This window comes from Micrasema longulum, unplaced genomic scaffold, assembly GCF_059751315.1.
Source record: "Micrasema longulum isolate JH-2025_06_02 unplaced genomic scaffold, ASM5975131v1 h1tg000155l, whole genome shotgun sequence".
In the NCBI taxonomy this organism is placed as follows: domain Eukaryota; kingdom Metazoa; phylum Arthropoda; class Insecta; order Trichoptera; family Brachycentridae; genus Micrasema; species Micrasema longulum.
Genome location: NW_028277360.1, coordinates 195234 through 209591, shown reverse-complemented (window position 1 = coordinate 209591; position 14358 = coordinate 195234). Strand labels below are relative to the sequence as shown.

The window sequence follows — 14358 nt, the reverse complement described above, 5'->3', positions numbered from 1 at the left end:
ATCCCAATTACTAGAAGTATTTAACTGGGAGCTGCAGCGGATAACAGAAGGAATCAGAGGCGAAAGTTGATCTCCTCCTCCTCCAAGGTTCGATATTGATCGGGTTGTGGTCCAGTGGCTAATGTCTCTGACTCACAGACCAAAGTTCCGTGGTTCGAATCCCACTTTACCCCAACTTGATTCCATTTTCTAATAGTGAGTTATTTACAACTCGTTGAAAATGGCCCCTTTTTTTAAAAAAATAATTGGGTAAATCATAAGAACGCAAATATTTCTTTTGAAAAAAAAAAATATATATGTATCTTTTTTTTATAATAATTTTTTTATTAATAAATTTCATAAAAGGTATATGTTTTTTTTTAAAATTCTATACATATCTACTTTTACACATCTAGTAAATGTTATCACTGTAACTCTCCAAAAAATACTAACTCTTGTGCTTGGAGAGTGACTTACACTGTTGTAGTTGTGTATTGTTTATTAAAAGAGTTTATATTATTTTAAATACGAGTACACGAGAAAAAAATAAAAACATAGGATATATAAAGAAAAAACATAAAACAATTATACATTCATAATAACTAAAATTTAATGCAGTTTTTACACGTGTTCAAAAAATTTCTTTAGATTTACTTTAAACTTATTTATGGATATATTATTTTTAATAGTTTTTAGTTCTTTGGGAAGATTATTGTAATTTTTTACACCTTTAAAGACAAAGCTATTTTGACCATGACTTGTGTGGAATTTATATATATATATTTATATAAATACTTTCTCCCCTATACCGCATGAACGAAGCCGCGGGTAAAAAGTAGCAATTGATAACGCGGTTATTTTACAATAAAAATAACGTGTTTTTATTATTGGGTGCCATTGTAAAATTGCCCTCTTCGTGGGCCTGTAGCGGCTAAAGGCGATATTATTGTGTGCTCTGGATGCGGGTTATGAAGGATGTAATCTTTCTCATTCGAAACCTACTATTATGTGTTGTTCCCGATGGAATACAATACCTTAATGGATTATTATCAAATGCACAATGAACCCGACTAGACTGTTAATTTTTTACAATTTGTGTAAAGGAATAACCCTTGCCGTGGTAATTACGTAATCAAATAAGATAATTATGTTTTAAAACAAATACAATAATAATTATTTAAAAAAGATAATGTAAATTCTTGTTTTTTAAAGATTATACTGTGTTTGATCAACATTGCTTGTTGTTAAAAACGCCGTCATTAGACTGGATTGTCAAAACACCGATCAAGATAATTAAGAGTGAAAATTGTTATTAGAAGACTTATTATATTATTTTGAACGATATATCTCTTTGATATATATCACGATATGTATCGTGATATTTATAATTTAGTAGGCGTCTTTGTTTTTACAAGTTTTTTTTTGTTTTCTTTCTGCGTGTTTCGCTTTATTGAGATTCCCCGTCCGACGTAAAGTCGCGTTTGTTGAGTGTGTAGACCGGAATGGAGATTAATCCGGAGCGCGGAGCAGGGAAATAATATGCAGCAACAGCAGCTCCAAAGAGATACTTTTCATCCTTTGATTTGGTTTAGTCCAAACTTAGAAATGGCCTGGGTCTAAATTGCCCAAAAAGCCGCATAACTGGTTTTCCTCCTTAAATATTTCAACCAACACCCTGAAGCCAGATACACTGATTTGAATTAGGTAAGGGAAAAATTGGTCACATATACTAATAAATTCTTCGTCAACTGATGATATTCCAAAAGCTAATAAATAAATTTATTTTTTCCTTTGTAATTTTTCTTGCTTAATCAATATTGCGTGATAAATTGTAATGACTAAGTGATTAATTAAACTGTTTTAAGTCTATTTCCCTTTAGTACGTAATATTCATACGAACACATATTAGTTTTTGATATATTATATCGGTTATAAACTAGAGTATTGATATTATAGATAACAGAATATTTTCAAATCCACCAGGGTTATTACAAAATAAATATAATAACTAAAAACATGTTTTATAAAAAAACAAAAAAAACGAAATGGCCAAATAGCATCATCATCATTCCCTTTCCGCACCTAATAGTGCATAGGGCACTGGATTGGTACACCAATCGCAGCATATCTCGATTAATTTTGTTACATGAAGGTAAGGGTGATCAGTCTTACGATTCAGGTACCTAGTACAAAAACCTAGGTAAAAAAATCTAGTGTGAAAAAATCCTTTTAAATAAATATTTCATGTCAACCATGTCGGGAATCGAACCCGAGACCTCTTGCATGATAGGTCAACACGCTGACTATTACACTACGAGGCCGACTATCGGTTTGGTTAAATTCGTAAGCTGTATTTATTATTTATGAAACCAAAGTAGGTTATTACATTTCCCCATAAAAATATGCAAGTAAACAAAATTTAAATAAGTTAACGGTGTATTTCTTCCCCTGAAATAAATCATGATAAAATAAATAAACAACAAAGAAAATAAAGCATTAAGATAATAATAATGTAAATAAAAGAAATTTGTTACAAACAACAAGTTTGTGCTTCAAATATAACATTTACATTATGAGAAAGTTGAAAAACTGTTGAAGACATTAGTGGATGAAGGCGTTATGTCCCAAATTTGAAAAAATGAACTTTTTTACATAAATGGAGGTTTTATGTACAGCTCTTTCACATGAAGCCAACTACACTATCAAAACGTAGCAGAAAATCAATTTTGAGAACGAAAGGTGTTATTTTATCAATAATTGAATTGGTGTTCAAAATTTAAAACATTTAGCCCGGATGTATTTGCTTTTTGTTTTTGTTACCTTTATGCATTCATTGTTCTGTGATATTAAACATTGTAGAATTTTTTTTTATTGATTTTGTAAAATACGCTATCCCGAAAAGTTTTATTTTCTGTACCTTTGGAACTGTAACGGGTATTTTAAAATATCATTTAGTAATTTACCTACTAGTAATGTTAATGCGCCCGGTACCTGTGTGTGGGTACTTCTAACCCGGTCATTTGACAAAACTGATATGATATTACTTTAAAACGACTACTTAGCAGGGGCGAATCGTTCAAATAAGTGATTATACGCAGCTTCCCATTATATTTGACTTTCGATAATAATGTTCAATAGTAACTATGTTCATGGGAAAAAAATGTTATTTATTATAAATCACCACCACCGTTCAAATCTTCCTACAAAAAAAATATATCTATAAACAGCGCCCATCGCGCCCATCCCATTCTCAGTGAACGACGAAACTAGCCGATTACCTCAGCTTATTCTTCCATACAAAAAAATACACTATAGTTTACATCTTTAATTCAGTCGCGGTTTTTTAGTACTAAAACAAGCTTGCAGATTACAAATATGATTTGAAGATTCTCTATTTTGAAACTAGTATTTCGAACATTATTCCCGAAGGACTATTTTTCTTTGATAGGATACCGTAACATAACATTACGTATCACATGGGATATGTGGCGTTCGAAGTGGCCGTTTTTGGCATTGTTCATTTGAAAAGGAATCGCCTAGTGCGCAATGTTGACATTCCAAATTTCAATCCTAGTGGAAATGTCTGCTGAATGTCATTGTGGTATTTTTTGATAAACCTTAAGTCTAGAATAGGGTTGCCATCCGTCCCGATATATCGGGACTGTCACCGTTATTGAGTCTTCTGTCCCGTGTCCCGATGAAACCTATAATGTCCCAATTTAAACTTACACAGCGCAACGCTGTCAATCAAAAAAAATCTTACACTGCCGTATTGACTATGAATGTGAAAATAAGGTGGAAAATGCTTTCAGCAATTGATGTATCTAAAGAACTTCATGGAAGCTGAACTTGGATCGATAGAGTAAAAGTCAGTAATTCCATTCCTGCTCATAAAAACCTAATGATAAAAAATGTATTCTGCTGCCAGGGTACATATTCTGACGGGAAGTTAAAATTTAGCTACAATTTTATCTAGAAAGTACAATTAAGTTTTCTGTATGAAAAATATAATATGTTTACAATTTTTTTTCTAAGCAAATTCAATTACCGGTTAGCGACGAAGATACTTTGAATTTTCATACAAATATACACACCTTACATAAATATCGATATTAGTTTATACCGTCTCAGTATATACCGATGAAGATAGCCGTTTACAATAGCTGCCCAGGGACTGTAGAATCAATATTGTAGTATTACGTTAATATTAAGTCATAGAACAAATATGGCCAGCGGTACTTCTTCCGCAAGAAACACCACATAAAATGTAAGAAAAACATTTCTATTGTATTTGTGAAAAACCGTTGTGAAATTTCCTTTTTTTTAACTACATATCTCCATTGCAGAACGTCCCGACGAGACCCCAGCGAAATATGGCAACCCTAGTCTAGAATGAAGCTACGCATATTGCGAAGTTAATAATAATTGTTGTTTGAGTTGATTTTCACAGAACCACAAAAAAAGACAATTTATATGTTAACCAATATTTGTTTATTTATTTATTCATAAAAGGACACATATTACAGAAAAATAACAACGTAAATCTATAAAACCAAGAGCCCTGTGTTGAGTTGGGATTAAAGAATACTACAAATAAAAATATTGCTTAAACCATATTGAAATATATGCAAATAGTACCATATATAAATATATGCAATGTTTCGCAGCAGTCTCTTGCAATGGTCTCTTCCCTTAGACTAAACCCACGGTTGAACACTTCTCTTGAAAATGGTTTTCGTTTTGGATAACTTAATATGTTCATCCAGGACATTGAACAGTCTTAGGGCCACAAAAGAAATATTCTCTGAGCGGAAGTCGTACGTGTTTTCGGTTTTAAAAAAAATAAATTATAAGAAAACTTCGTACGAGCATTCTGCTGGGATCTGCTCTTGTAGTGTCAATGACTCTTTTTTTTAAATTGTCTAATATCCAGTACCTTCATTAGTTGAAAATATGTCTCATATGGGAAAGTTGGGGGACATCGAAGAATTATTTTTTTGCACATTTATGAGGGGGTTATTACATACTTATGTATTATGTACTTATATGTAGGTACAAATGAATGACCATTTTTTGTAGATTACCTATAAAAAATCACCGCTCGCCACTGCTACTTGGATATAATAATTACTATTGGACACCCACAGAAAAGTGAGAGTTGATAGTGGAACACCTAAGCGCATCTCAATGTAAATACAAAGCGTTCCCGCCAGACATGAAGTGTTTAGTGTTTTATCGGTCGCGGTGTATTATTATAATCGGGAGATGCTTATGTCCCCGCCACTGGCACTGGCAGCACTACAGTCTACAGTCTGCAGTCTCCGTCTCCGCTGTACTGTCTACCTCTCTACTCTCCACTCTCCACCGCAGTGCGGTGCCTCTAGTCTGCTGAGTCCGGTCCCGGGTTGGCCAGTCTCGGTGCCGCCGCCGCACAGTGCGCTGCTACCGGCTTCGCTTCGCGGGTGTAGTGCGTTCCTTTTTTCCTTTGCGCAACACATTCTCAAACGCGCGTAAACCCCGGGAATAATTTTACTCGATTTGGGGAAAAGTCGAGCGATGGTAGGTCGAACATAGAAGAAAAGTCCCTTTTATGAAACATTGTAGACATAAGCCATTGAAAAGCGCGCGAAAAAATTCAGGTTCTACTCGACTTTTTGTATATTTCGTATTTTATTTATATATGCGAAGCTACATAAAAATAGCGTGATGTCTTTCCATCTAAAAGTATTTTTTTATTTAAAAATGTTCAGTGCTAAGCGATTGCCGCTCGCGTTGTTTTTATGTTTGTGCATTACCGGAAGTATAGGGCTCGCGGCCGAAAGCTCAACAACTCGGACACTCGACAACCACAACCATAACCACAAACAGAAGTCAGACACAAAACAGACTTTTGTCGGTTCCGAAATTAGCCCGCCCGCGAACATCGACTTTTTACAAAAGGATAAATTCATCGACAAACGTCAACTCAGACACGACAGATTTCATAAACTGGATTACCTTTTCAAAAAATTATCTAAAACGAAGGATTTTGCGAAAAGGCAAGTCGACTATTCGGATATACCGATCGATAACGCCAGCGAATTAGTATTGAAATCTCATCAATATGAAAGTAAATCGATCGATAAGTACGCGACAAGCAGAAGTATACAAACCCCCGAAGCCTTCACGGAAAATCCAAGGAAAATCCTCGCCCGCTCCGTGCCTTCCCATCAGGAATTGAGAGTGAGGCACTCCGAAGACTTTGGCGACGAGGAGGAAGAAGACATAATTGATGATTACGACGAAAATGAGGAAGAAGATTACGACGAAGAAAGGGAGGAGCAGATCAGGATGCTTCATGACGAAATCGAGCAAAAGCCGCAGAAGCTTAGTGACCTCGTTAACCATTATATAATGTCGGATGACAGGTGGTCCGATAGGGAAACGGAAGCTGATTTTTCTAATGATGATCCTTCGCAGGAAGATTACGATTCAGAATGGGTGAGTGTATATGCATGTTTTTATTATTGTTTAACTAAACAATGGTGATTTATCCGAATTGGGTGGATTCCAGCTGTTCAAATTTATTTCATATAAATCGAGATTGTCCAATAATTAAACCTTATTTGCATACTAAAAAGCTCAGTGAAAGTTTATTTGTTTTCAAGCATTATATTTCAATCTTTACAAATATTTTAATATTGATGTGAACGGTCAAATACATGTTTTAACAGAACATATTATAAGAAAACAGATTGGTATTTCAGATCGATCATGATTTATAAATAATTCTAATTATTCAATATTTTTTTAGCGCAATTATTCTGGCACATAAAAACAATTCATTCAAGCATAATCAAATATGTTTAAAAAAAATAGAACTTATAACCAGAGATAATGAATAGCAGGAATTGAATACGTAATTGCTAAAATATGTATTAAAATTTCAATTGTATTAAAATGACAATCGAATAATTTATGATTTTGTTTTAATCATAAATTGTTGAGATGAAGCGAAAAATATATGTTTTGTCGCTCTGAGAGAAAATCATATGAAATACATTTATTTACTCGTGTTTAATTCACGTACCATTGAAGTAAAGTTTTTTTTCATAAAAGTTTTCAGTAATCCTGAAAGCGTTTATATTTAACATTCATATTTCCTGATGTCGTAGAATATAATGTCGGTTAGCGAAGTTCTTTAACCTGACGTTATTTTATTTTTAGATCATCTAATCAAATGAATTTAGCACAATAGTATTTTTATCGAAGAATGAATGAAAACATGCGGTAGTGCAAAAATAGTACTATCGGTTATTCAACCTGTATCCAATACAAACAATAATGTTATTACTATATCAGATCAAACTATATCTAAGAGGCAAATACAATAAACTGTAATATTGATCATGTGCATACTTAATTATTATTTTACTGGGGCACAATACGGCAAACATTTTTGCAAAACGTGTTTTCTTTTAATCTGAAAACCACACAATCAAATACTTCTATTTAATTAAATTGATTATTTGGTCTTGCCTCGACGATTATTTTATAATTATTTAAACCAAAAAAATGAGTAGATGAAATGCGGTTTTTGAATTCAATAAAAATTTTTGGACAAATATAGTTACAAATAGTACATTGATTTACCAAAATATTTCCAAGTTTTCAAAACCATAGTTTTTTTTATTTATTGGTTTTAATAATTTTTCTACCAAATTAATGATGCCGAAAACTCTATGTGTAAATAAGTTTAAAAATTTGTCAAATTATTGTTTCCGTAACTGGTTTTACAAATAGTTGATTTATATTTTTTTTATTTTATATCTAACTTAATATTCAAATATGGCGTGAAAATAAAATAATAAAATACAATAAAACAGAACGACCTGTATTAAAAGTTTGAAAAACAAGAATCAACATTGAATACAACGATTTTCTTTAAATGTGTGTATACATGCCGTGAGCATTGAACTTACAAATTATATAATGTCTCGATGTTCTTCAACAGATTTTTGGTTGATAGTTAAGGTACTTGACGGCTGAAATGACCTTCCTACATATCGAATAATGATATTTTAAAGTAAGCAGGTTTGAATGACTCGAAAAGAATAATAAAATGGTTGGAAAAATCATTAATTCCTGTCAGTATGATGGCTTCAGGCGGGTAATTTTTAAGATAAATCAACTGGTTGTCTTCATGATGGGTCTAATATTCAACATCAAGTCGTGCACTCGAATGAATTCACATAACTTAGTGTCAACCAGATATCACGAAGTACATACACATTATAACGATTTCATTAAAATTAATGTTTTACCGTTGCGGTTATGAAAGGAATATTATGTTATAATATTTTGATATTATCATTAAACAGAACACATTGTATGGTTAGATCAAGAATTATTAATCTTAATTGTTTGGAATTCGAAAAGAAAACACTGAAGTTGACTGTATTGGTACGTTAACTATTTATTATGAAATTTTACATAATGTACAAAATATTAACTTATCACATTCTTTACTTATAAGAACATCCAAACTACGAACAATTAGTGATAACTAGTTTTGCTATAACCCTTTAAATAATTAAACTCGAGACGACTGTATTGGTACGTTAACTATTTATTATGAAATTTTACATAATGTAATTAAACTCGAGACATAAATATTGTGACACACCATAGAATTGTAGGATTCACTTCATTGCGGTTAATTGTTTGGTTTTTGTATATAAATATTTATCTGGTTTCAATCTCCGGGATTGGCTTCCAGAAACAAACATCCGCATCCCTTGTCCATTCATCTCGGCCCGAGTTTTACTAAGCCTTATAAACTTACCGAGCCAAGTACGAGATATCTTGAAAAAAAAATGTAGTCATTTTATATCGTCTTGTTCTGTTAAATATTTTTATTTATCATCGACAGGCGCAGTCTGTTAGACGGCCAACCGTGAAACTTGCGTCGCGGGTTCGATTCCCGTCAGTTGTAAGAAATATTTTTTTCTCAATTGGTTTGGATGTTTTGGTGTATTTTTCCTAAGTTCCTTTCATATCCTCTTTTTGCCGCCTGCCGATAAGCCTCTAAAATAGAGGCTTAGCGGGTTATTCCTTTTATATACATAAAAAAAACATACGTTTTTATCAATATTAAACATTTTTGAGATACAAAAAAACATACTTACAAGCAACATAACGTATCCAGTATCACTGTAAAAAGGTCCTTGGACCACAAATAATTTATTGGTTTTATATTTTTGTGTAAAAACTATGGTGAAGGGTTGTATGGATGGGTGCGCGTGAATTGATTTGATGTTAAATGAGAAAGATGGATTACAATTGAAGTTATTTATTGAGTTAATACGCACGAGTTACATCCTTACGATTTTGTACAGAAAGAATTTACAATAGCGAACACTTGGCGAGGAGCTGGTGGACGGGCGACACGAAACGCCAAGATGAAATGTGAATGTTCTTCCGATGCACGACGTTTAATAACTTGTCCGAGCTGACGTTGCATCGGATTACGCGTTGCGGGCCAAAGCGGTGTTCGGCTCTGCCAACCTCACGTCTGTTGGTGATGCCTTCCACAGTGTATAGTGGGGTTTGCATGTTGGTTTAATTGGTGTCCTGATGAAGAGACGGACACGTCTCGAAACCGGTAGACATAGAAAAGTCGGTAAGTGGTTATACACAAATATTAAATAACATTTAATAAATAATTGAATTCAATTAGTATTATATGTTAAATTTTATATCCAAGATGCCATTCTTCTAGATTCCAAATTTGTGGATTTTAGTATCAAGATTATACCACGAAGAGAAATATCTGTACATAAAAAATACTTTTTTCTATTTGCTTAAACTGTATTGCAGCTTGTAGCTTTTGTAACTTTCGGAATCTAGATGGGCCTTATTCTGTATCTAATTCGTTATGTAAATTCATTTGTATCGTATGAGCGGGAATTTTGATCTTGATTGCGTTAGAGTGAGGTGGATATATGAGAAACGAACATACTAACAAAACGAAATTGTGACAGAATACGGCCTCTGTGGTCTTTTTCTGTACTTAATTCGTTTCGTAATTTTTTTTGTATCGTATGGAAGGGAACGAGAGCGAAATATTTTTATTGGGTTAGAGTGAGATGGATATATAACGAACGAATGAACTTACGAAACGAAATTGTGACAGAATAAGCCTCCTGGAGTTTTAAACAGTAAATGGGGTAAGAAACTTGGCCATGTCAGTAATAACTTCACATGTCATAAAGCGTACATTATACACGTCGATTTACTAAACGGCTGTCGCTTACCATAAAGCTTGTGTGTAGCTACATAAATATTCACCTGAGCCTTAATTTATGCGAAGGTTTAGTACGTTCGGGTATGGGGTTTGCAAGTAAAGTACACACAATGTCGTGTTATTGAATAGGACTTTAAAATCATAATTACGACTGGGAACGCGTCTCCAGTACGTAATATAGTTTCTTAATGTTATTCAAACAAGTCAAAATGTTTAAAAGTAAATACAGTGGAGCAAATATAATAAAGCCTACATATGGGTTTACAAACACGAGGATTCAGAAGTGAGTTATTAGGAAAATAGTGATTGATTTGATAAAAAAAAAACAACAGAAAATGACTTTCAGAGAGAGAGAAAAAGTGTTCGTTCATATATTTGAGCGACTAAAGGCATTCAAATAAAGACAAACATGACTCAATATTGACTTAAGTGTATTATAAATTTACCCAATTTTCAATTGAAAAATGCTCATAATTGAACGTAATAAAATCGTAAATATTCTGATTTTAAACAAAATTTAATGTATTCCAATGAGGCGTGTGATTTTCACATTATGTTTATTGACAGCAATGATAACAATCGTTAAAAGAACTTTCGAAGAAAGCGTTCTGGCGGATGAAGAATACGGTTCTGTGTGTAAAATAGAACCAGAACACTGGAAGAGTGTTTTCGATTCGATACACTCAGGTAAAAAATATGGAAAAAAAAATCGAGCGGAGATTATTTCACTTCGTAGTGTTAGTCTACCATGCTAGAGGTCCCAAGTTCGATTCCTGACAAGGTGGATCTGAAATATTGAGTTTAAAGATGGTTTTACGCTGCAATATTTTATTGTTCCTAGACGTGCACCTGCGGTGCTATTTTTAAACCGGAATATCACCCCTGGGCCGCGATTACAATGGAAAGCTAAGGACGTCATACTTTACCATGACGGTATAGCTGAAGATAAATTCTCCCGAGCGATTACAAAGATACACTACCGACCCCCCACCATCAAGTTTTGAGTAGGTACATCGGTATATTCCGATGGGTCTAGTTCTATTACCTCATGGTATAAATATCTATTCTTTAAATGTGTCGTTACACCGAGCATTTTTGCTTTAATTACAATTAATTTTATTTTTTAATCGTTCTGAAGCGACCAGTTTTTTTCTTAAAAGCCTATTTGAGTTGAATAATAAAGATAAGTTTTACCCTGGTGAAACTTTCACATGAATTGGTAATACTTATCTAATGTTTGGATAGATGGCGACTCTCCTTCTAATACAAACTTTTTCCTCTTCCGTTACTCCGCAATAAATTTTAGTTTAAGAGGAAATGCGGTGGCTTAGAATTTTGATGAATAGGTATTTGAACATTGTTTTTCTGTCACTCTCTCGCAAATGACTCCTCGGTACTATGCGAAAAAGACAGCTAAATGTCTAACTAAAATCGACAAAATCGACGTTTTGTTGTCCCGTTTTCCTCACCCTAAAATTGAATCAATTGTGTTGTTTTTTAGAAAAAATATATGAATGAATTTTTTTAGTATCGGTAGTTTTTGCGTTTTTCTAAAGTTATTTATCATATCTGTATACCATACGTCCGAAGACGGTGTATAAAACTGGTCGCTTTTAAGGGTTTTCGGATGGTCCTAGCTCCCATAAGAAACAATTAATTTAAAATGTAATACTATAGAGACACGCCAAAAAATAATAAATTTATATGTGTGTTAAAAAATCACTAATGTAGTGCCACACTAAGGGAGAAAATAGGGGAATACGTTTGTATGAAGAAAAGTCAGATCGTAATGTTTTTTTTTTTGCACCACAACAGGCCAGGAAGCCCAATTACAGCGGTGAAATACATCACAGAACACCCAGACTTGAGAAAAATCACATTCAATTTTTTGTGTTCTCTCCGGGAATCGAACCCGGAACCTTCCGTGTGTGAGTCAAGCATCTTGACCACTACACCACGGAGGCCGCTTCTTACTACTGGGTCTGGACAAACTGATAAAGTAATTAAATTTCAGTTTTTTTTTTTATGTGAGAAATTGAAAAAACTGTTTCTACATAAAATTGCTTATTTATAAGATCTTTAGGAATATATTTCAAATGAATATGGAAGTTTCACCGTAATCATGTCTTTTAAAAAGGTATTGTGCATAATTTTAAATACACGTACTTATGTAAAAAACGAACGTACACTATATTTATAAACAAATCTGTGTTATGTTTTTAAATTCAATGAAATTGTAATAAAATAAATAAAACAACTTTGTTTTTAACCACTAATTTTTATTTTTCACCGACCGGTTTCAAAGCAAACAAGCTTCTTTGTCAAGGTTTACGTAACTAATGAATTGATTCCTTTTTATTTTATTTATATCATGTTCACTAAATACTACACGTGGACCCAATAAATCAAGTGTTTTTTTTTCTTACACGGGTGGTAATCTGATATCATTATTTTCGAAGTAAGACAGGAGAGGACTAAAAGAAATATTGTTTATTTGGTTATTAATTATTGTTTTCTTATTATGAATCGCTTTTTTAATTTCTAAGATTTCTAAGTTGTCTAATTTTAATATTTTATTTTCAACATGAAGTACTTTTAATCCAGTGTCTTTATTGAAGTTATGATTATTTTATATCAGATGATTTGCGAATTCAGAAAAATTATTATTATAAAAAATAAAATAAATAATAAAAAATAAAAATATTAGTGGTTAAAAACAAAGTTGTTTTATTTATTTTATTATAATGAATAACCACAAAGTTAGTGCTTCAAATATAAACTTTATATTAATGAAATCGGACTACGTGTTGAGTGTTACATACCGCACTGAGGTTGCAGGAGGCAGTAAGTTAAAAAAATATTAAAAACTGTGCAGTAGCAGAGAGCAATTAATTTAATTACTATAATAAATAACGCGCTCACCGAAAATACTTGAAAAGCCTTTTGAAGAGCTTTTGATCAGTAGATACTCTATGTAATTGTTGAGTGTATAACAGTAACTGAATATTATTTATTTAGTAGTACCTACAAAATATAATTTTTAGGCTTGAAAAGATGAAATAGTTTTAAAACGGTTTAATTTGTTAGTCAAGATTTTTAATAGCAATCGACAATGGTCGTTAAATTTTTAAGGCTGTTTTAAAAGCGCCTAGATTTAGAAAATATGTTTTTTTTTTAAATTGCATTACAGAGGCAAATCATTTTTTTTTTGTGCTATATAATTGAGTTTTAAACGGGATCAATAGATAAAATTTTCTTGTCAAAACTTTAAAAATAATTATGCAAATTATAATTTTATTAAAAATACACACAATCATTTTTCTCATGATGCTTTAGCTAAGAATGTAAAGACAAATTTAATAACTATATTGAGCCAAGAATACAAAAGTATTGTACAATATATTCTAAGCAGAGTGCCTAATGAGAGCATTATATAAATTATGTATTTATTTTTCTAACTTTTAACTTTTTTTTGCACCACAACAGGCTAGAAGGCCTAATTACAGTGGTGAATAACATTCCATTGGTGAATTACATCACAGAACACTAATTAGATACTAATAGAAATTAGGCGTGAAAAGGAGCCGTAAAAATATAATGGGCAAAAACAAACTTGGCATAAAGTTACGCCTAGGCATAATGGTAGAATAAGAATGGGAATACCATCTTTATTATATTGGTAGAATAATGATGGTATTCCCGTCTTTATTTTACCACTGCTTATCCGTAACTTTGTTCCAAGTTTATAAGTAAGGCTCTATATCATGCAATGTATCGGCTGCTTTTTCATTTAAAAAATCACCAACTTTAATTATGAGAAATTTACGAGCAATTAATTCAACGGTTGTCTTCCAAAATATGAATAAAAATAATCGGAAATTAATCGACCATTTTTATCCAGCTGAATGCACCAAACGTGTTTGGTGAAGAATCTTAAATAACAGGTTCTTTCAGTTCTACAAAATCTTTATAATTTTCGAATTTAATTAATACCGGGAATATTCGCAAAGAATGCCACTCAGAGTTTATCCTTTATATCCGTTTTGACCTGGTTCTGGAACGAAATGAATTTGTCAAGTTTTCAAGACGAGAGT

General features: G+C 32.5%; 1 protein-coding gene across 1 annotated transcript in view; it reads left to right on the top strand.

Annotated features, from left to right (window-relative positions):
- The first annotated feature begins 5286 nt into the window (after positions 1–5286).
- Positions 5287–14358, top strand: part of LOC148284100 (uncharacterized) — a 32429-nt gene continuing 23357 nt past the window's right edge. Inside the window, exon 1 of the mRNA XM_088242693.1 lies at positions 5287–6459. Within this exon, the coding sequence (XP_088098819.1) occupies positions 5686–6459 (774 nt within the window). The 5' untranslated portion in view covers positions 5287–5685. The remainder of the gene's footprint in view (positions 6460–14358) is intronic.